This window comes from Rattus norvegicus, chromosome 12, assembly GCF_036323735.1.
Source record: "Rattus norvegicus strain BN/NHsdMcwi chromosome 12, GRCr8, whole genome shotgun sequence".
In the NCBI taxonomy this organism is placed as follows: domain Eukaryota; kingdom Metazoa; phylum Chordata; class Mammalia; order Rodentia; family Muridae; genus Rattus; species Rattus norvegicus.
Window position 1 is genome coordinate 12789080 of NC_086030.1, and position 21010 is coordinate 12810089.

The 21010-nt window shown below is 48.8% G+C and overlaps 1 protein-coding gene across 1 annotated transcript; it reads right to left on the reverse strand.

The window, feature by feature from the left end:
- Positions 1–4877: 4877 nt before the first annotated feature.
- Pdx1 (pancreatic and duodenal homeobox 1) lies at positions 4878–10077 on the reverse strand. Its single transcript, NM_022852.4, has 2 exons — positions 9547–10077; positions 4878–5752 (listed from the first exon to the last, which is right to left on the reverse strand). Exons 1-2 carry the CDS (start codon positions 9950–9952, stop codon positions 5307–5309), a joined length of 852 nt encoding a protein of 283 aa, NP_074043.4. The 5' UTR covers positions 9953–10077; the 3' UTR covers positions 4878–5306.
- Positions 10078–21010: the final 10933 nt, after the last annotated feature.

The window sequence follows — 21010 nt, forward strand, 5'->3', positions numbered from 1 at the left end:
GTGTCTGGCTGCTTTTTTCTGCTTTCCAATCTATCCACAGAGATACACTTCGAGAATGGTCCCAGCCAGTTCTTACAGAGACATGACTCTACTCCCTGGTGCCCTACCTCAGTTTCCCATGCCAGAGGTGGGCTTGAGTACAGTTTGATTCCATCTCAGTGGAGGACTCTGCTGTCCTCTGAACCCCGAGGACATCTAATCTTTAAGAGTGCTTGTATGTGAAGCTGCCAAGGCCTGATTGGTCTTTTCTGTGAACTCAGTTTTTCTCGAAAACATTTAAAAACTACTCCAGTGGCAGAGGGCTGAAACTTTGGTAGAAGGGGATAGATGACACAGACCAATTGTTTCCTGCCTCCAATACTGTTCAGATTATGAAGAACCGAGACAATATTCACCAGAGCAAGGTCCTGTGTGTTAAGAATGTAGAGTGGACTGGGGGCTGCGTTCAGTGGAGGAAACTTTGCCTGCTGTGAGTGCAGCCCTTTGCTACAACACAGAGAAAGAACAGGAAGGGAGGGAGGGCGGGCAGGCAGGAAGGACAGAAGGAAGAGTGTACACCTTTAATTCCACTACTTGGTAAGCAAAGGAAGGTAGATCTGCTGGTTCAAGGTCAGCCTGGTCTACATATGGAATTCCAGTCTGGCTGGGATCACATAGAAAGACCCTGTGTATAAGTATATAAGTAAATAAATACATGCGTAAGAAGGAAGGAAGGAAGGAAGGAGGGGAAAGGGAAAAGGCATGTAGGAAAGCACCCCTGGTATTTAGTGCTACCTGACCACTGCCACTATGGCAACCTACCTGACACATAGTAAATGCATGAACATAAAGACATCGTATGGGTTATGCAGGTATTACCCAGACACACAAAGTTGGACTCACCCTTCAACATCAACCGTCCAAACACAGATACACAGAGAGACACAATCTCAGAGAGAGAGAGAGAGAGAGAGAGAGAGAGAGAGAGAGAGAGAGAGAGGGAGAGAGAGAGAGAGAGAGAGAGAGAGAGGGAGAGAGAGAGAGAGAGAGAGAGAGAGAGAGAGAGAGAGAGAGATTGCTGGAGGGTGTATATGGTAGAAATGCAAGAGGTAGGGGCTAGAGAGATGATGGCAGTGCTTAAGGATGTGGGTTACTCTTCCAGAGGACCTGGCTTTGATTTTCAGCACTCACATGATGACTGACAACTTGACATCCTCTTCCGGCCTCCACAGGCACATACATGGGACATGCGTACATGCAAGCAAGGCACCCATACATAGACAGTAAAATAATATTTATATCTTTAATGAAATGTATTAGGAAGGCTCCCCTACCTCGAGCAAGCGAGGCTTTCGTTTCACTCGGACTTCAATGCCTGGACAGCCACCCACCACCCCTCCCACCCCCCACCTCCCACCCCCACCCCATTCCCCACCCCACCCCCCACCCCTGAGCTGGGGACGGAACCCTAGCAAGCGCTCTACCACTAAGCTAAATCCCCAACCCTGGACTTTGTTAATTGAGGGAGATGTGGAGAGATGGCCTTATCAGGTCAGGAACCTAAAGATGACCGGGGAAGTTGAAGCTGCCCTTGTTCTCCAAAAAGAGGCCCTGAGAGAGCCTGATAACTCTTATTCCCTGGGGTTAGCTGAGTGTTAAGAGTGAGAGGGTTTAGAAACCTCACTGGGGCCACCACAGTAAGGATTCTAGCTTATGAAAAGAGCCAGATGAATTTTTCCCATGGCAGCTCCTGCCTTACAGAAGACCGTGTATTACAAGCACCACCCAACTGAGTGCTTGCTATGTACTATGGATCTGTCGGACATGAGCTATCGGAACAGTTGGGAGCAAAGCCACAGGAAGAGGTGTAGCCAAAGAAAAGCAAAAGCTTTGTTCTCTCTCTCTCTCTCTCTCTCTCTCTCTCTCTCTCTCTCTCTCTGTATTGTTTATCTCTATGCGACCTCCATTCTAGACTGGGAACCCCCCAGGATTTGGGAAAACCCACAGGAGTCTGCTTGTCCTTTCCAGAGGCTTCCTGGTGAAGGTGTGTGGTGAGGAATCCCCGGTACTTTCTCCAGGTCTCCACCTCTTTTCTCCACAGCCAGTACTGGTTCAGGGCTGATTCACACATCTGTATCCGGGAACGCCCCTCGCTTGATGAATTCAAGAGGAATCATGGGGCAGACGGAATCTGCCCTGGGCATATTCGGGGAAACGAAGTGGGGGAGTAGAGGTGCAAGTAGGCACACTCGGTGCTCACACATCCACCCCTAACACTTTCCAAAGTCATTGCAGTGGCCTGCTCCTTAGTGAATGGAGCATTCTAAACCGAGGAGCACACCAAACCGACTAGCGGACTAGTGGAGGACTAGCGGAGTAGCCGACCTGCCAAGGAAGGTGAGTAGTCCCCCACTCGTGCTCCACCCCCATCCTTAAGGCCTCAGCGCTCGGAAACCCGGGCTTTTTAACAGGGCTTGAGCTTGGAGTTCCCAGCGTCTCTAGCCCATCCTGCACATCCCCAGGGGGGTCTCAATGTGTGCCCTGAGGCTAGTTAGCTCCGGCTGCTCCCCAGTTCCTGGTTACACAGGTGAAGATACCCCCGCCCCCGCCCCGCTGTGGAGCTGTAGGCGCTGCTCTCACTTCTGCGGTTGAATCTCATCCTGCTACGCAAGGCGTCATCCCAATGAAGTTCTCCCCATGCCTGCTGCAACCTACTGGTAAGCTGGGTGTGGCTGCCTCTCACTTTCTTGAGGACTGTCTGGCCAGCAGTCCCACTCAGGAAGGGAGGTTTCTACTAGAAACTATCAGACACCGCCTCCCCGTGTCGGATCCCCTTCAAAGCCCTTGGGAGACATCATCTTCCTCCTTCCTCGAGTTGAGCCCCAGATACAAGGAAGGATAGAATTAGGTGATTCAGTCAAAGTCATGTGTAGGAAAGGGGATGGGACATACAAGGTCAGGGTAACCAGACTGTTTTTAGAAACATATTCTGAGCAAAGCCCATGCCCCCAGCTTCCTCAAACCCCCACCCTCCTGTGCAAATAAGTGGAAAGATGGGCTGATCTCTTTAGCTGATTCATAGAGATCGCTGCCAGCCTCCACCAGTCTAAGGGTGCCCCAGATTCCCAGCTCCTGCCAGCCTCTTGCTGCCTTTCTTCCTGGGCACATCCCACAGGTCCTGCCAATCAGAGTAAGATTGAGATGCCAGTCTCCAGAACAGGCTTCTTTACTCTGGAACCCAAACGTTACATAGACGCAAAAGGACCCGTCTCAGCCTCTCCACCAATCCAACCTCTCAGCCTCTCCACCAATCCAACCAAACATCCTGAGAAGGGAGGGGGGAGATGGGGGTTGCTGTGGGCAACAAGGGAGTTTGGTAAAACTAGGAATTGCTTAGTTAAGGCCAATGGGTACCGGAAAATCGCTTCAACTGTACAGGGGTTTGCCAAAGGAGAGACCCTTCAGGGACCCGTGAAGACTGGAAGAGGCTAGTTACTCAGGAAAATGGCGACGAGCTAATAATATGGCTAGAACTCTTTTCTAGATATTAAATTAAACTGGTTTGTATCTTTAATTTAAATCCTGCAGTAACCCTAGGAGGAAGCACAAGTTTTGCCACTATATTAAAGTGGAAGAGGACCTTGAATCTTTTTTGACATCTCCAGTGTAGATTTGTCTCACTCCGGAGCCCAAGCTGCGTGCTGCATCCCGAAAGGACATATTCACACTGAAGAGAAGAAAAAACACATCACCTTTCTGATCAAGAGAGTTTCTTTCTACTGGGTTGTGGCGCTAAGAAACAGAACAAATTATTAAACTGAATAAGTAAACAAACTGCCTAGCTGCCTAGTCTCTCTCTCTCTCTCTCTCTCTCTCTCTCTCTCTCTCTCTCTCTCTCTCTCTCTCTCTCTCTCATCTCATCTCAGATGGGGCTGGGCCAAAGCTATTTAGAGTTGCCTTTGGAACAGAGGGTGGGAAAGAAGTTTGAAGCCCAACTAAAACAACCCAACTTTGTGGTTAGTACAAGGTACTGCTGGCCTTGGTTTTTTCACTCCAAACAACCAAACCAAGCCAAGCCAAACGGAAACAAAACCCTGTCTTTAGAAAAGCTGTGGGTTTCAAGACTGTTTTTCTGTATAGCCATTGGGAACTCGCTCTGTACCACCAGGCTAGCCTCAAACCCAGAGATTTGCCTGCCTCTGCCTCCCAAGTGCTGTGACTAAAGATGTGCACCACTACAGCCGTTGAAGAAGAAGAATTTTTTAATCGAAAAAACGCTAGTTAAAAATTTAAAATGAGGGATTGGGGATTTAGCTCAGTGGTAGAGCGCTTGCCTAGCAAGCTCAAGGCCCTGGGTTCGGTCCTCAGCTGGGGGGGGGGGGTAAATGAAATGGAAATATTGCCACCCTTTAGGAAGGTTTGAAATAGAACCAGGTTGCCTTCAGTTCCTCTCTTGCTTTTGTGTTTATTAAGCATTTCCCACAAACAGCCTACAAGCCAGGCTCAGACCTTGAAAGGAGCAATTGGCTGACTTTAGGCTTTAAGTGAAAACGAGTTTTCCCTTGCCCCTCCCTCCCATCTTCTATTCACGATGTGGAAGTCACATCCGGGCTTTGTGGATAGTTTTTCAAGGTGTACCAGGGCACCTGGCTTTCTTCCGGGAAGATACTCGCGCTCTAAACAGAAACTTCAAATTGTCCTTATGCACCTTTGTCCCTGAGGACCCTGGAAGTCCCATTGGGAGCTTAAGGAGGTCCGGGTGTGAAGAATTTCTGATTTTCAAAGGAAATGGTATAGGTTGAAGGATGGACACTGAAATATTTGGTTAAAGAGGGGGAACGAATTTAGGAAAAGTTGAGGGAAGGAGAAGAGGAGGGAGGATCGGAAGAAGCACTCGCTTTGAAACCTCAAACAGCTCCCTTTATTCTCAACCTTAGATTGCTCGGCCGACCAGTCAAAGGCACCCGGTCCAGCTCGCCTGGTGGCTGTTATGGGACCGCTCAAGTTTGTAACCTTTTCATTGTCCTCAGTTGGGAGCCTGATTCTCTAAATTGGTCCCAGGAAAGAGTCCCAGAGGCAGACCTGGCGGTTCACATGGCACGAGAGGCAGCCTCAAAGTTTTCAGAAGCTCGGGTCTTTTTTTTTCCCAGAGGTCTGCCAGCATCTCGCTGGCTATACCCAACTGGCTCTTGTGCCCCCAAGAAGAATGTTCTCCTTGTGTGGCGTTTAGGTTAAGCCTCATGATCCCCTCCCTTATCCAGCTGCCCGGGCCCATGCCCATGTCCGCACTCTGGGTCCCAGACCCGCTCACCCTCAGCCTGCGGTCCTCACCGGGGTTCCTGCGGTCGCAGTGGCGCGATGCTGGAGGGCTGTGGGGACGCACTAAGGCCGGAAGGCAGTCGGCCCTCCCGGGCAGCAGCAGGGACGCCTGAGGGCACAGCACCTCCGGGAGGTGGTGGCGGTGGCAATGCCAGCAGCTCCTCGCCCGAGGTTACGGCACAATCCTGCTCCGGCTCTTCGCCCCCACCGCCCCCGCTCGTTGTCCCGCTACTACGTTTCTTATCTTCCTCTTTCTTCCACTTCATGCGACGGTTTTGGAACCAGATTTTGATGTGTCTCTCAGTCAAGTTGAGCATCACTGCCAGCTCCACCCGGCGAGGCCGGGAGATGTATTTGTTAAATAAGAATTCCTTCTCCAGCTCCAGCAGCTGGGCCCGAGTGTAGGCTGTACGGGTCCTCTTATTCTCCTCCGGTTCTGCTGCGTATGCACCTCCTGTGGGCAACACCGTCGGTTAGTGAGGTCCCCCCGACCCCATGAGCTCAAAGAGTTTGTTTCCAGGCCAAGAAAAGCCCTCCTACTGATCGCAACTGTTTAGTCCAGCTGCAGCCCCTTGCTTCAGAGACCCACCACTGTGGTTGAACCCTTTCTCTCTAGTCATAGTCGTGCCGGTTTTCACCCCGATATCAGGATATCACGCTTGGATCTGACAACCCATGGTTTCAAAATTAGTTCGTTTTTTTAAAAAATTAGTTCGTTTAACTGATGTTAAGATGGCTAAAATGCAAATAATAGGAAAATTGTTTGACTTCATTCTACTAAGGATATGCCTTAAATGCAGGATTTTAAACAAACGTTCTGACATTGACCCAGTTCAGTCTGATTACTGTCTTGTCCTCATAGGGATGATATATATATATATATATATATATATATATATATATATATATATATATCCGAGAAACATTTCTAGACTAAACTTTTACTATATATAATGCCAATTTTCCTCTTTATTCACTGTTGCATTAAAACAATGCTAAACTCGACACGTTAACTTATTTTATCCGTGGCAAGGTCTTTAATTCTAGTGCAGAGGCAGGGGGAGGCAGTCGGAGGTGAACTTGGTCTGCTAGCTAGTTTCAGGTCAGCAACAGCAACATGTCTCAAAAATTAATTTTAAATGAACTTAATAGCTCCCTAATAGATTTTGAAAAATTATGGTGGCCATATTTTGTTTATTTAAGTTATGTCTTTTAACATATACCATTTTATTGCTTTAAATATGTATTATTATTGTGTGTAAAATATGCTTGTGAGAGCGAGGCAGTGTGTGTGGTGTATGTGGAGGTGGGAGAACAACTTTAGGGAGTTGGTTCTCTCCTTTTATCTTAGGTTCTGTGGATTGAATTAAGGTCGTAAGGCTTGAAATTCAACCCATGGAACATTGTTTTTGTTTTTGTTTTTTTCTTTTTTTCCGGGGCTGGGGATCGAACCGAGGACCTTGCGCTTCCTAGGCAAGCGCTCTACCACTGAGCCAAATCCCCAACCCCTATTGTTTTTGTTTTGGTTCATTTGTTTGCTTGTTTCAAACTGTCATCTCCCTGGGCCTGAATATTATTTTAATATAGTTATAATTAGTCACAACCGAGTGTTAATTGGTACTGTAATTTCAGTTAGCCCTCCTCCTCTGAGGAGAAGAAATACTGTTTTCGGGAAAGGCCATACTTGGCAGGAGAAGACCACAAATGTTGCTGAGGCCAGATCCAACCTGAACCGAGAGCTACTCTGAGAAGGGATGGGTCGCCAAAGAGCTTGTCCTCGCCTGCTCCAAACCCGCATCTAAAGCAAGCAACAGACCCAAGTCACCAGGGAATCAGTGACAAAAATCAGTATTTCCCAATCCAGGTCCTCTCATCTCTGCAGAGCACTTACTGCATTGGACTGTGGATGCTGCTTTGAGGGCTCTCCAGAAAGCTCAGTGGAAGAGCCTGGAGCCGACTTGATTCAGGACAGAGGAGAGAGACACTTCTCAAAGAGCTGAAGGGTGAATGAGTATCTTGAGGGCAAGGGATTAATTCCCAGGATGGAGTCTGCTCCCTGATCTTCCCCCAGGTTATGAGGAGGCACTAGAACCTGAGCTTGAGGACCCTAGACCACTCTTTGGAAAGCAGTTCTTGTCCCCAGGAACACCTCTAAACCACACAGGGCTTTCCTGGCCTAGGCAAGGAAAGATACTTCTCCTTAAAGAACTATTTTAAAATGACACCAACGTAATTGGCGGGTTCTCCGGCATCCCATTCTCAGCTGTCTACTTTGTCAAGTCCTTGAGAACAACTATAGGGACCTGCGATCAGCTAGAGGAAGCCAGGGGTGGAAGTTAAAGTTGGACTCCGCTGGTGACATATTCAGAGTCTCCCGATCTGACCCTTTTCTGGGACTCAGTAGAACTCGCCAGTGGGAATTATGAAGTTCTTTTAGGTCCAATGATTTACAAGCGGTTACTGCCATTAGTACTCGCAGTCTTACTGTAAGCCCTTTGGTCATTAAGCACTTTCGGGGATTGTGAACCCACTAAGCGCATGCAGGTGGGTTCGCTAAACCTTACAGTTCCTTCGGAAGTGGAGACGGGCTGGTGCTCCTCGCAGGCTTCCAGCGGGAGAGTCTGCCGAGAGTCCCGCTGGCAGAGGATCGGAAAGGACCCGCAAAGGCTTCTGGTACCCGGATCTCAGTCAGAAAATGTCTCCAAAGCGTTCCCCAAATACACCAAAAGCTTTCCGCTTCTCCTCAGATTTTACTCCTGGCTTCTTTCCGCCCTAGCCCAGAGCAGGAGCAGATAGCCAGAAAGAATGGAACGGAACCCCGAAAGAAGTAATCCTTGGCAAGAAACAACGGACCAAGAGCCCCTATAAGTGGAGGTCTATCTTCGGGCAGCCCAATAGCCGGGTCTCAGCGCCCTTTGGTTTTGGCCTTGAGAGGCCTCTCTCTGCAGTGGTCTACCTGTGTCGTCTGCTGTGTCGTCTGGTGGAAGCTCCCACCAAGAGTTTGGGCCGTTTTAAGTCAGGATTTTTGCCTCTGTGAGAAAATGAATTAGCTATAGGATCCCACCCCCACCACCCCGGATCTTGACGAGCCTGGCTAACCCCCTACCCTCTTGGAGCTTTGCTTGGCTGCTCCAGGGCTAGTGTCAGACCCGGCGCCAGAGGATCGACGTTGAGAATTATCAAGGGATGGCAACACCAGCTTCTTAACCCTTGGTTCCCGACAGTGGGTCGGTCGGAAGGCAAAAGAAAAAGCAGCGATTTGCAGTCCAGGTGTGACCAGAAGTGGTTGCAGACCGGAAGAGATAACATTGTGTAGCGGCGGGCACGGGCCCCTCACGAATTGGCTGCCAGCATCCGGCGGGGAAGGGACCTGGGGCTTGGTCTGTTACCTCGGCTAGAAGGAAGGACTTATCGCAAAGCAGGCGCCTAGGGCTAAGGAAACCCAGGGGGTCTCGCTTCTTTGGGCAGGACAGTAAGAAGGAAGTCCCTTCTTCTGCATATTTGCTTCCTGGGACACAACTTGAGAGGACCCTTCAAACATTTTTGGTTGGTTCAAAAAGAATTGGCACCCTAGAGTCCTCTGCCAGCTGCCAGACTGCCGAGAGAGTGAGCCACCTGCCTTTCAGCTTTCCGGTGAGCACCTCACGTAGATACAGACTCTCCATGTTCACCTCCTACTCTTTCTCCTTCTCCAGGACCTCGGCACCCTACCTTTCGCAGGCCTAGATGGGCAGAATTTTTCTTTCCCTTCCGGCTTTTCTCCTGCTCGATGCCCCCCAGGAGCGCCCCCCCCCCAGCCCTTTCCCCGTTTCTTTAGTAAAGCCATTAGGACAGGGCCGGGAAGTGAAGGGGCCTGGGGTTTCGGAAGGGATCCAGCCTAGGTCAGAGACATCTTGCATAACTTGCTCGGGGGCCCTTGGTGCCCCGGAGTTCAGGTTCCTCGCTGCAGCTTTTGGATCCAGAGAGTTCGGGAGTTCTGAACCTGGCTAGGCCTCGTCTTTTTCCAGCGTGGGAGCCGGCTCCCAGGGTAAGAAAGGCTCAGGACACGCGCAAGGAGGGAGGCGTGCTGAGTGGAGAAGAGGTTGCCAAGATGAGTGGATTTGCTGGTTTCCTTAGAGTTTGTTCTAAGCCTGCGTTATCCCTGCGGAGAGCAGAGGAACTTGGGGAAAAGGCCTGGGGGAACGCTTAAAGATCGTAGCAGCCAAGTCCAGACTACGGGAAGAGAAAGGGAGAAAGAGCCAGGCTTACCTGCCCACTGGCTTTTCCACGCGTGAGCTTTGGTGGATTTCATCCACGGGAAAGGGAGATGAACGCGGCTGGGCTCTTCCAGGCCCCCAGTCTCGGTTCCATTCGGGAAAGGTCCGGGAGGTGGATGGGCGAGCCCGAGCTGAGCTGGGAGGTGGTGGTGGAGGTGCGCGCCAGCCGGGTCATCGGCGAGCGGGGGCACTTCGTATGGGGAGATGTCCGGGGGACTTCCCTGTTCCAGCGTTCCCAGCGAGCCTGCAAACTGGGGTGGCGGCGGAGGTGGGGGCTGGCGGCCCATGTACAGGCACGCAGGGGGATTAGCACTGAACTCTGGCACCGGACCCCTCTGGAATGCGCACGGGTCCTTGTAGAGCTGTGTGGCCGCGTAGTACTGCTCCTCACTATTCATGGTGGCAGCCGGCACTTCGGGGCCGGCAGCCCGGGGTAGGGAGCTACAAGCCAGGCCTTAGGCGCTGGGCAGCTCACGGACTCTCAGCGCCACCCCAGATCGCTTTGACAGTTCTCCACTGCTCTCCCGGGGAACCACAGGCTGGCGAGAGACAGAGAAGCCGGTCGCCGTGCCATAGGCTCTGAGGCACCCCACGTGGTTCAGCCTGGGGCCACCATTGGCCTGGCCCTGCCTTAAGAAGGAGGCCCAGGCCCCGCGAACACCTGCACTTGTTTCAATTTTCTCTCTCAGCAGGCTGATCTCTCCTGTCCGCTGCTGCGGAGCTCTCCAAACCGGGGAGCGCAAAAATATCAGAACCTTTACTCCGTTACAAAACCGCTCCTAATGAGCTTAAAAAAAAAGTTTACATCTCCTCTCCCCCCTCTTCCTGTGTTATTTGCTTTTTTGTTTTTGTTTTTTAAAGACGGGGGCAGGGGTCTAATTTTTGTAGCCCTGGCTAGCCTGCAAATCCAGATATAGTCCAGGCTGGCTTCAAACTCCCTCGCAAACCTTCGTCCTCCTCCTGCCCAGTTCTGGGGTTGCAGGAGTAAGGCATCACGTCTGACGTTTAATTTTTTTTGTCTTTTCATAATGCATGTAAATATCAGCTCAATAATAAAATTTCAAAGCGTTAGGGGGTGCAACTGTTGAAGAATACAGTTTTTGAGAAATGCTTGCAAAACCTAGCTCCGTGAGCCTGAAGCTGTTGTGTCTTTTTTGTTTGTTTTATTGCTCAAACTATCTCATTTCGTTTTATTTGCATCTGTATTTGTGTTTCCCTATATTTCCGACTGTTGACTCTAGGAAAAAAAACCCACAGTGGCTTACATTTTTTAAGTTAGAGGCTATTGTTATTAAATTTAATTTTAGGGACTGGAACCTGTTCCATTAACTCAGAATGGAGTTTCCGAAGGCACAGGAAAATGTTGTCTTTGTGATTGAGAGGTTGGGCAAGAGGCTGGCACGGGGTTTTCAGATCTCTGACATGCTGTGGAGTCTCTAGTGGAATCTATGCACAGAGAAAACCCATTTTATGTGTTGTTGAAACAGGGCAGGAAGCTGGGCAAGGAGAAGAGTGGGGCTTAGAAAAAACGAGATTAAAACACCGCATATATACTCTAGATACTGGGGAGGAAAGGTGCACTGTCCTTTAAGTTAGTTACTTCAATTTGGGTGTGCTGTTGGCTGTTGGGTGAACTAACCTCTAGTGGTCACTGTGTTTATTGTCTGGAGCTGACATTACCGAGGTTGCTGACTCCTCAGTTTCTTGGTCTGCCTCTGACCTGGTCCTCCAAGGACACTGGAAGATCTTGAAGAATTTGGACCTCTTTGCACCTTTGCAGAGAACCTCTGTAAATGAAGGCCGGAGGCCACCAAGAAGAAATAAATCAGTATAGCCAGACTCCTGCTCAGCCAAACTCTACACTCAGATCTAGACCTTTTCAAAGTTTTAATAATTTTTTTCCTAGTGAAAAATGTGTTTTAAGTGCACCCAGATGGTGTAAGCATTCTATCAGTTATTGGACGCCAAAAAAAAAAAAAAAAAAAAAAAGGAGTTTTATACTCTGAAAATTCTTTCCCTCCTAGGATCACCGAGGGAACTCAGGGCAGAGGGGAGACTGTCTCTGATTTCTTCAGGGAAAAGGGCCACCTGTGGCTGTCTAGGATGCCTGGGAGTGAAAGGCCCGGGCGCCCCGCGCACCTAATCTCTACAGGCGGGCCTCAATGAGTCCATTGTTCAGGGTGGCCGCCAGGGACTCCATGCTATCTCCTGGGCCGCGAGTGGCCACATCGATCGGAAGGACAGGACCTGACCGGGGCTGGCGCGGCTGCAGGGTGTTGACCCTCACAGATAATCTGCCTAGTGGCCACGGGTTGACTTGGTGACGCGGTTATGAGCGGGCTGGCTTCGGGCTTGGGACAAAGATAGGCACCTTTCCTCAGAGTTCCTCCCCTCACCTGGTCACCCCCTTAGAGCTAGACCCCTGCTGTTCCCTTCCGGCAACCCTGCACCCCCGCCCCCACGCAACCTGCCTAACCCACACCCCCAGGGTGTTTGCTTAGCACTTCTGGTCTAATTGCGTGCATTTTGGTAAATTGGCTTCCATCTCGATGCTTCATTTATTCCCATTTAATATTTCTGCTGGGCTTTGCAAAAAGAAAAGTGTTTCTCAGCAGAAAAACAAACTCGCTGCCTTTCACAGCAAACAAATAAGTAAATTCTCCCAGGGCTGAGCGAAAACTTGAGGGAAAGATTTCCCACCGTGTGCGTGCGTGCGTGCGTGCGTGCGTGCGTGCGTGCGTGTGTGTGTGTGTGTGTGTGTGTGTGAGAGTGTGTGTGTGTGAGTGTGTGTGTGTGGTGTCTACACTGAGGCGCGTTCTTTGATTTCAGAATTAATGTTTTCTGCTATCTCTTTCCTTTACCGAGATTTAGGAAACAAAGATCCAACAGTATTTAGTACACTTTTAGAGAGGCCAAAGTCACCCGGAGCTTTCGATTTGGCTAATGGTTACAAACGGTGGAACCCTGCGGGTCTTTCTCTGCTCTGCCTCTCTGGCTCCGGGCACCATCAGGTGGCCAAATCCATTACAGGTGATACGCATTTCCGCTCTGAATCCAGGCTGCCTGTGCCCTCCTCTGCCTCCAGCAGGCCTCGTAGATACCCGGCCATTAGGCAAGAGCACTTCCCGAGCCATTTAACAACAGCCCTTATGGATAAACAAACAAGACAGGCTGTAAACCAATTATACTGTGGACAGTGAAAAAGTCTTTTATTAGCAGGACGTCCTGATAGTCCTCCCTGATACTGGAGGCACCCTGCCTCCTCTCTTCTTCCTTCTGCGTTTTCTGAGACTCTGTTCCAGCCCTGGCCTGGTTTTGCAGGCACACCAGAGACTGGATTGGGTTAGATGGTAGGAATTAAGCCATGGTATGTCAGTTTGTGTGTGTGTGTGTGTGTGTGTGTGTGTGTGTGTGTGTGTGTGTGTGTGTGTGTGTGTGTGTGTGTGTAGGGAAGGATTCTCACTTGCCAGCAAAGATAGGTTTACATGAACTTTAATTTTTTTTTTTTTTTGGTTCTTTTTTTCCGGAGCTGGGGACCGAACCCAGGGCCTTGCGCTTCCTAGGCAAGCACTCTACCACTGAGCTAAATCCCCAACCCCTCAGCCTACTTTCTTAAAGCACCCAGGGCCACCAGCCCAGAGGTGGTATTGCCCACAACTGCCAGTCAAAAAAGTGCACCACAGGGGTTGGGGATTTAGCTCAGTGGTAGGCCCTGGGTTTGGTCCCCAGCTCCAGAAAAACAAACAAACAAACAAACAAACAAACAAACAAAAGTGCACCACAGACTTGTCCGGAGACCTATCTGGCGGGGGCATTTTCTCAATTGCAATGCCCTTCTCCCAAATGGGTCCAGCTTGTGTCTCCTTGACACAAACTAGTCAGCACATCAGTACAGCTTAAAGATGTTGGGCCCACCCATGATGCTCTTACAATGTATCCTACTTGCTTGCTTGAGTGTGAGGATTGAAGCAAGGGCAGGGGGTTCTGGAGGTCCTGAATTGCCTACATGCTTGCTCCTCAGGATAGAGCCAGTGGTGGCCGCTTTTAGGTTGCATCCTCTGTGCCCTTCAATTCACTTCAAGGTCAGCTGCTCTGCAGCCTGCCCCAGTCTCTATGGCCTCCTCTGGAACTTGCACACGTATCCCTCTAGCCTGAGTCCACCTGAGCTCTGTTTTATTTCAACCTAGATGTGCAGCGTCCAATCGTCCCTGCCTTGCTCGCGCCATTCGGTTCTGTGTCCTCTACAGCAAGCTTCTAGCAACATCTTCCCTCTGCCTCCTTGTCCTCCCCATGCTCCTCACTGTGTCCCGCTCTTGGGGACTCCTCTTTTCTTCCAAGTTTTTGCTGTGTTCCGTACTGCCAGACCCTTCTTTCTGCTGTCTCCTTTTTTTTTTTTTTTTTTTTTCCCTCGGAGCTGGGGACCGAACCCAGAACCCAGGGCCTTGCGCTTGCTAGGCAAGCGCTCTACCACTGAGCTAAATCCCCAACCCCCCTGCTGTCTCCTTTAACCGCCTATATTTTGAATGGTTTATTGGCTTCAATGTTATTTATTGATTAAATGCCTATAGAACACCTACTGTGTGCTTCTTTTGGGGGAGTCAAACTCAGTGGTGGAGATGTATTTGAGGGCTGAAGAGACAGCTCGGCAGTTACTTAGTTTTATACGCATGAGTGTTTTGCCTGCATTTATGTGTACTGTGTGTGCATCTGCTGTTGGAGGTTGGAAGAAGGGTCAACTCCTTTGGAACTGGAGCTGTAGTTGTTTGTGGGCTATCGTGTGGGTGCTGGGAATTGAACCTGGATCCTCTGTAAGTGCTCTAACCACTGAGATACCATCTCTCAAGACCCTGATGGTCCTTTAGACTCTAATCTGTCTGTCAGGACAGTATCCTAGCTTATTATAGATGCTTAACTATATATTCAGATTAGCTCTTAAATGTTGAAGGCTGGCCTTGAACTCAATAGGTAGCTGAGATTACCCTTGAACCACTGGACTTTCTGCCTGTCCCTCAAGAGACCTGGAGTTGCACTCATGTGTCAGTATCCTCACTTTTTAGGTTAGCTTTTTCCTTTTTTCTTTTTGTGATGGAGATCAAAACCAGGGTCTCGTGTCTGCGAAGCAGGTGCTTACCCCTGAGATACATCACCAGCCCTGAGAATCTGCATTTTGCCTTACACACTCATTCATAGGCCCGCTATGCATCAAGAGTGAGAGCAAGGGGCTGGAGAGCACTGACTGCTCTTCCAGAGGTCCTGAGTTCAGTTCCCAGCAACCACATCACATGGTGGTTCACAACCATCTGTAATGGGACCTGACGCCCCATTGTGGTGTCTGCTCTGTCTGAAGACAGCTACAGTGTCCTCACACACACTTAAAAAAAGAAAAAGAAAAAAGAAGGAACAACAGACACTTCGAGTCAGTGTCACTTAAATGATTAGAACACATTCTCCATCGTGACGTTGTAATGAAGTTGGGATAACGCCTCACTCAGTGGAAGCAGATGTCCAAGAGATGTCTTTCGAATCTGCACAGACAACACACCTACAAATCCCGACACTTCACAGTGGCTTATAAACCCCCAACCCTGACATAGATCATCTGTTGTTTCCCCTCCTCCCCCAAGTCGTTATTTCTGCCCGTAGCTAAGGATTTGGGAAGGGTTATTGGCTCTGCTTGTGCTCCCTGCTTCCTTTTTATAAACAGGGCTACTCTCCCTTGGATGCTAATGCTCTCCCTGGTGGGCTCAAGTGCAGAGCATCTCACACACAAGTACAATTAAAGCCAGGCCATAAAACCCAGGTATATTGATTCATCTCCAGGCAGGACCATTAACGTGGGCCTTAATGCAACACTCTCTCTAGTCTAACTGTGACCAAACAGCTTCCTTGAAAGGTAAATGAATTTTATATAATTTGTTAGCTAATTCCACTTAATTCTGCCCACATGAGCATGTGATAAGGGAATGTTAAACGGGTTAACAACATCAGGCTGACGGGGGAGTCCAGGAGGAGCCAGCATTCGCTTTCCAAGTGCTGGGGCCCAACGCTGCTCTGCTGAGAAAGCCAGATGACTAAGAGCGCTTATTTACTTTCTGTTCTCCCACTCCTGAGTAAAGGGCACCTAGGAAACTCAGGACTCCATCTGTCACTGACCAGCTAAAGACACAACAAGGAGCCTTTTTTTTTTTTTTTTAAACAAAAATCATTCCTAGTTGACAAAACTTCCCTTGGACTTCAGGGAATCAGGAAGAGTAGAAAAAATAATAATAATAGAATCAATAACAACTCTGTTATCTAGTAACTTAAACAGCCTATGCCTGCTGGGATGGCAGAACAGGCTTTCTTATCTAGCGAACAGGAGAACTCTCTAGATAGTAAGTTATTTTCTACAAAATGTTTCTAAGCAGTTAGGTTCTGAGAGAAAGTGTCTAAAGTGGGAACAGGTCAGAACCTCACCCCGTGACCTTATTAATTTAAGCCATGGGAAATCATTTGTTCGTTTAAAACAAAATAGATACTATGTATTCTTTTTATTAAAAAATATAATAGCAAAAATTAATAATAGCATTTTAATGTTGTGTCGTCGTTTAAATAGCGAAAACGAGAAAACAAGAATTCTCAATAAATGTCTGATTTAACTAGATATTTCAATCACAGGCTAACCCTGGATCCTGACTGTGTTGTGGGGCTCAGTACTTGCCCTGTGCTGTGTGCTCCTGAGTTTTGACAAAAGGCATCAGAGCCTCCAGATTCAAGACATTTACTCCCAATAACAATGAACCCGAGAAGCATCAGAGAGTGGTGTGCACCACAACATACGATCTCAGTACGCTGAAGAAAGTAAACATCTTTAATACCAGAGAGAAACAAACAAAGTATCAAAGAGTGGCCCCAGCTTGATTGGAACAGTCCAGATTTATCTACTTCTTCTAAAAATATTCATTTATTTATTTAATGTGTATGTATGCATGCATGTGCATGTGTGTTAACTCAAGCGTGGATCACATGCATGTGGGGAACTCCAAAGGACATGAGAGAGTATCAGACCCTCTGGAACTGGAGTTACAAACCAGTTGTGTGCTCTTCTGTGGGTGCTGGGACCTGAACCTAGGTCTTCCACAAGAGCAGCCAGTATTCTTAATTACTGAGCTATCAGTATTGCTCCAGTTCTCTATTTCCCTGGGGACCGAACCCAGGGCCTTGCGCTTCCTAGGTAAGGGCTCTACCACTGAGCTAAATCCCCAGCCCCTCAGTACGGGTGTCTTAAACTAGATGGTTCACACCCACCGGAGAGATTATTGTGTTCTCCTTAAAGGAGAAATGGAAGCTGAAGGGCTACAGACCAAGCCTGCCCCTCCTGCTGACTTCACAGCCAACTTGATCACTTGCACACTGCGCTTTTAGTACCTACTCCGTCACCTCGCGTTTACAATCCTGGTAGAATTCCATACAGGGTCTCCTCTCGTCTCATACAGGGTCTCCACGTGTCTCCCACAGTATTCGGGTCTACCCATGACCACAGACCTAATTTTCCTCTGGTTTCTTTGGGAAAGAGACCTGCAATTCATTTGAGGGGAAGAAATCTTTTCTTTTTACTCGGGCTTCATTGTAAAATGCAATTAATCAACGCTGTCTGCTGCGTTTGCAGACTCATTTGTTAGCCCCTGCCAAGCCGTCTCATTCGAACCTCCAGGTCTCTGAAAGCTGGAGTTAGAGATTGCCCTGAATCCAGATAATCGGCCGTGTTTTCTTACCTTCCCAGCAGATTGGAACAGACGTTAACAAAAAGGTAAACAGAAGCCTCTAACTGCCGCCCCCTCCCCGTGCCCTGAGTAATCTGCCTCTTGGCCCCCGTAGTTACACAGAATTTATATTTTCCGCAAGAAAATGGACTGACACTATTTACCTTTTTGTGTTTATCCAGCCAGTAGCCAAATTTAAATAGATTACCTAGAGAGATCGGCTAGAAAAAGTATTGGAAAGTGAGTTCTGCTCCCCACCCCACCCCCTTCTGTGTTTCCTTATGAATCTTATTCTATACTGCAGGGCCATTTTTAAAAGAAAATACCAGAGCTGGCGAGACAGCTCTCAGCTCAGTGGTTAAGAGTGCTTGCAGCTCCTGCAGAGGACCCGGATTCTAGGCTCACAACCACCTGTAACTCCCTCTCTTTCTGCACAGACACCAGGCACTCGAGTGGTGCACAGACATACACTCTACACAGAAACTAAATCAGCCTAAAGGAAGAAAACACCAATCTGGAACCACACAGTCACGATATTCTAGGACCCTTTTCCTCTGTCCTTCTGCGTTGGGTACAGAACTCGGCTAGCTGCATGTGTGTCAAATGCCGTATAAAACCCTCTGGTTCTCATTATTGTTTGTCCCGAGGAGAGAAGGTCAAAGTAGGGGTGGTTTGTATATATTTCAGCTGAAGAAAACTATTTTTTTTTCTTGTGTCCATGGTACTAAAGATTGAACTCAAGGGCTCCTGTGCCCGAGGCAAGCCTTCCATCTGTGTTATAGTCTCAGCTGAGGACCCAGTTGAACCCACCATTTTTTTAGTCCTTCAGGTAAAAGGCGGTGGGGTGGTCTTTAAAGGAATCAATAGGCACGTGGTTGTGTGGTGTATTCTTTCTTCCTAGTCTCACTGAAACTGTTTGTTTGTTTGTTTGTTTGTTTGTTTTTGAGACAGGTCCCTCTGCACAATCTGCATTGGACTGAAACTCACTATTTAGATAGGCTGGCCTTGAACTCACAGAGATCCACCTGCCTATGATTAAAGGGTATGCCACCACACCAGGGACTGTTTTCACTTTTCTAAAAAAAAAATGTACAAGAGAGTTGATTTTCTTCAACATCATCCCCTTATCCCCTTCTTCCTCCTCTTCTTCCCCCTCTTCTTCCCCCTCTTCTTCTTCTTCCTCCTCCTCACCTTCTCCTCCTCCTCCTCCTCCTCCTCCTCCTCCTCCTCCTCCTCCTCCTCCTCCTCCTCCTCCTCCTCCTTCTTCTTCTTCTTCTTCTTGCCAGTAGTGAGAACAATAGAAGGCACTAGCTGGTGGCAACTAGATTTGTCCTGGTCTCTTGAGGCTAGCAGGTTACTGAGGTTCACAAATTCCTCCTTTCCTTTTACCCAGGACTAGTGAGTCCTCCGGGTTCTCTCTCATTTGGTGGTCTGACAGGAAACCACTCTCTCCAACAGTCAGGGGAAGACTCTAGCTGGGCGGCTTGGACTCCGTAGCTCTTGAGATTGTCACAAGTGCTATGAATCACCTTTCCAAAAAGACACAGCCCTGTGTGGCACACGGCCTTCTTCAGGAGCATCCTGGAAGTGTGCAGTCCTTTCTGCCCATCCCATCCCAAAGCAAGACTTGTCAGAGACCCATCTGTGGCACTGCCCTTTGGTTTTGTTTTTCTCCTTCTGAGTTTTACAAACGTTACCCTCTTGTCAATATTCGCATCGGCTATTGTTTACTCTATTGGGTGATTGGCTGTGCATGCTGTGTCACAGGCTTTCACACTGGCTCCCCCCCCCCCCCCGCTCAAGAGTCCTACTGTGGTATTACCCTTGCCAGCGAGGACAATAAATGTATGGAAGTTCAAACGGTTCGTTCGGAAGATATGAAATTGCAATTCTAAGATTAATTAGAAATTCATGGGCTTAAAGTGCATTGGGCTGTGACGTGGATCTGTTGCATAAATGGTCATTTGGAATAACATCACTCCTTCCTTCCTTCTCACTGTGTAGCTATCTGCTTCATGCCCAGGCACTGTGATAGGCTCTGGAGACATAGCAGCATCAGATACAATTCCTTATCTTGGAAACTTTAGAGTCTAGCAATGGGAGGAGAACACACACACACACACACACACACACACACAGAGAGAGAGAGAGAGAGAGAGAATAGACGATACACATAGATACAATGTAGCATCCTTGTCTCAGTCCTATTCTGGAAGCACTCGGGGAGCTGTGCTGTGCGTTTCTATTCACTAGAAGTTTGACTTTGGACTTTAACTGACTCATGTTTCCAATATAGTTTTTTTTTTTTTCTTGAGACAGTTTCCCTGTAGCTCTATAGCTGGCCTAGAACTTGCTCTGTAAACCAGGCTGGCCTCAAACTCAGAGATCTGATTGTCTCGGCCTCTTGAGTGTTGGGATTAAAGATGTGTGCCGCCAAGCCTGGCTGTTCCCAACTTTTCATCTACTGAACGGCAGTGTGGCAAGTGGCTGAAACCTCAGGACTCTCAGGGCTGAACCTCAGCAGTTTAGCTGGGTGGCTGAACACAGCAGAAAGAGACTATAGGATTCAGAGACCCGTAGGAGTGGGAGACAGGACCGGTGGCTGGTGCTGGCTCGGTCAGGATAGTGCTGGGCTATGCCCCTGGTGTCCCCTTGGCCTCCAGTGACCTACAGGCACAATTATGTTCATCTCACTGTTGAAGAAGCAGATGGTCCTCTGTGGCAATTTACTTGTCCCAGGTTAGAGGCTGCACAGCTGACCCGGTCATACTTCACCCAGAATCTGACTCTTAATCAGAATCGGTCTTTGAGCACCAACCTGCCCTGGATGTCTGGAGAACTGGAAGAGAAAAACCAAGCAATGCTCAGAGAGAGCAGCACACACAGAGGGTCCGTCTAAAGGGGAAACACAGCCTTCAGTCCTGTTCGTGTGTGCTGAGTGTGAGACTGAGGCAGGCAGTGTCATTCAAGGGCATTTGGAGAAGAGACCTGGAGGCCCGGGTGTTGTTAACTTATGGAAAGGGGAGTCTAAAAAGGACAAGATGGGTAAGTTTTGGGGCGATATTTTACTTAGATGGAAGGAAAGAGAGAGCCGCATGTGCATCCAGTCCATGAGCTGACACACAGGAGTGCAATTCTCCAGAAAAAGAGCCCTTGTGCTGTGATGACAAAGGTAGGCTTGGGGCAGTGAGATGGCTCAGGTCGTGCACAGTTCTGAGTAAAGAGGTGTCCTGTTTCACCTGCAAGCACGGTCCTGACATTCCTACCTCCTGCTGGCCATCACGGGATTCCCGACTCCTGTCCCTCTGTCCCCTCGAGCAGCTCTGGAGTTGTCCTTTCCTTAAAACTGGCATGGGGGATAGGTGTCCCTGGGTCGCCCTTCGCTTTGTCACATCTTCACGTGCACACTTTCTAGCCTTCCTACAACTCAGATTTCATAACTCGATTTTCTCCTACTGTCTAGAGGGTGGGGTCACGCTCTTTAGCAAACCCATGAAGCCCTTTGTTCGTGGGCGTTTACCTGTCAGGATGACTTTCATAAAAAGCTCTGCTCCCATCAGTGACCTTCCAAGTTGTCAATCAGGTGTCCATTCTCAGCTTCTCCCAATACAGATTCCCGTCTTACAGAGTCTCTGCCCACTATTTGGAAGGATCTCATAAGACTAAAGGCCACGCCTCCCCAGGTCTATGTCCTCGGTGTTTAATATGGAAATA

Excerpts from the sequence above, each read along its gene's own strand:
- Pdx1 (NM_022852.4), bottom strand. The coding sequence starts at position 9,952 with ATGAATAGTGAGGAGCAGTACTACGCGGCCACACAGCTCTACAAGGAC. Across the intron at positions 5,753-9,546 it reads GTGGAAAAGCCAGTGGGCAG|GAGGTGCATACGCAGCAGAA; the intron begins GTAAGCCTGGCT and ends TGTTGCCCACAG.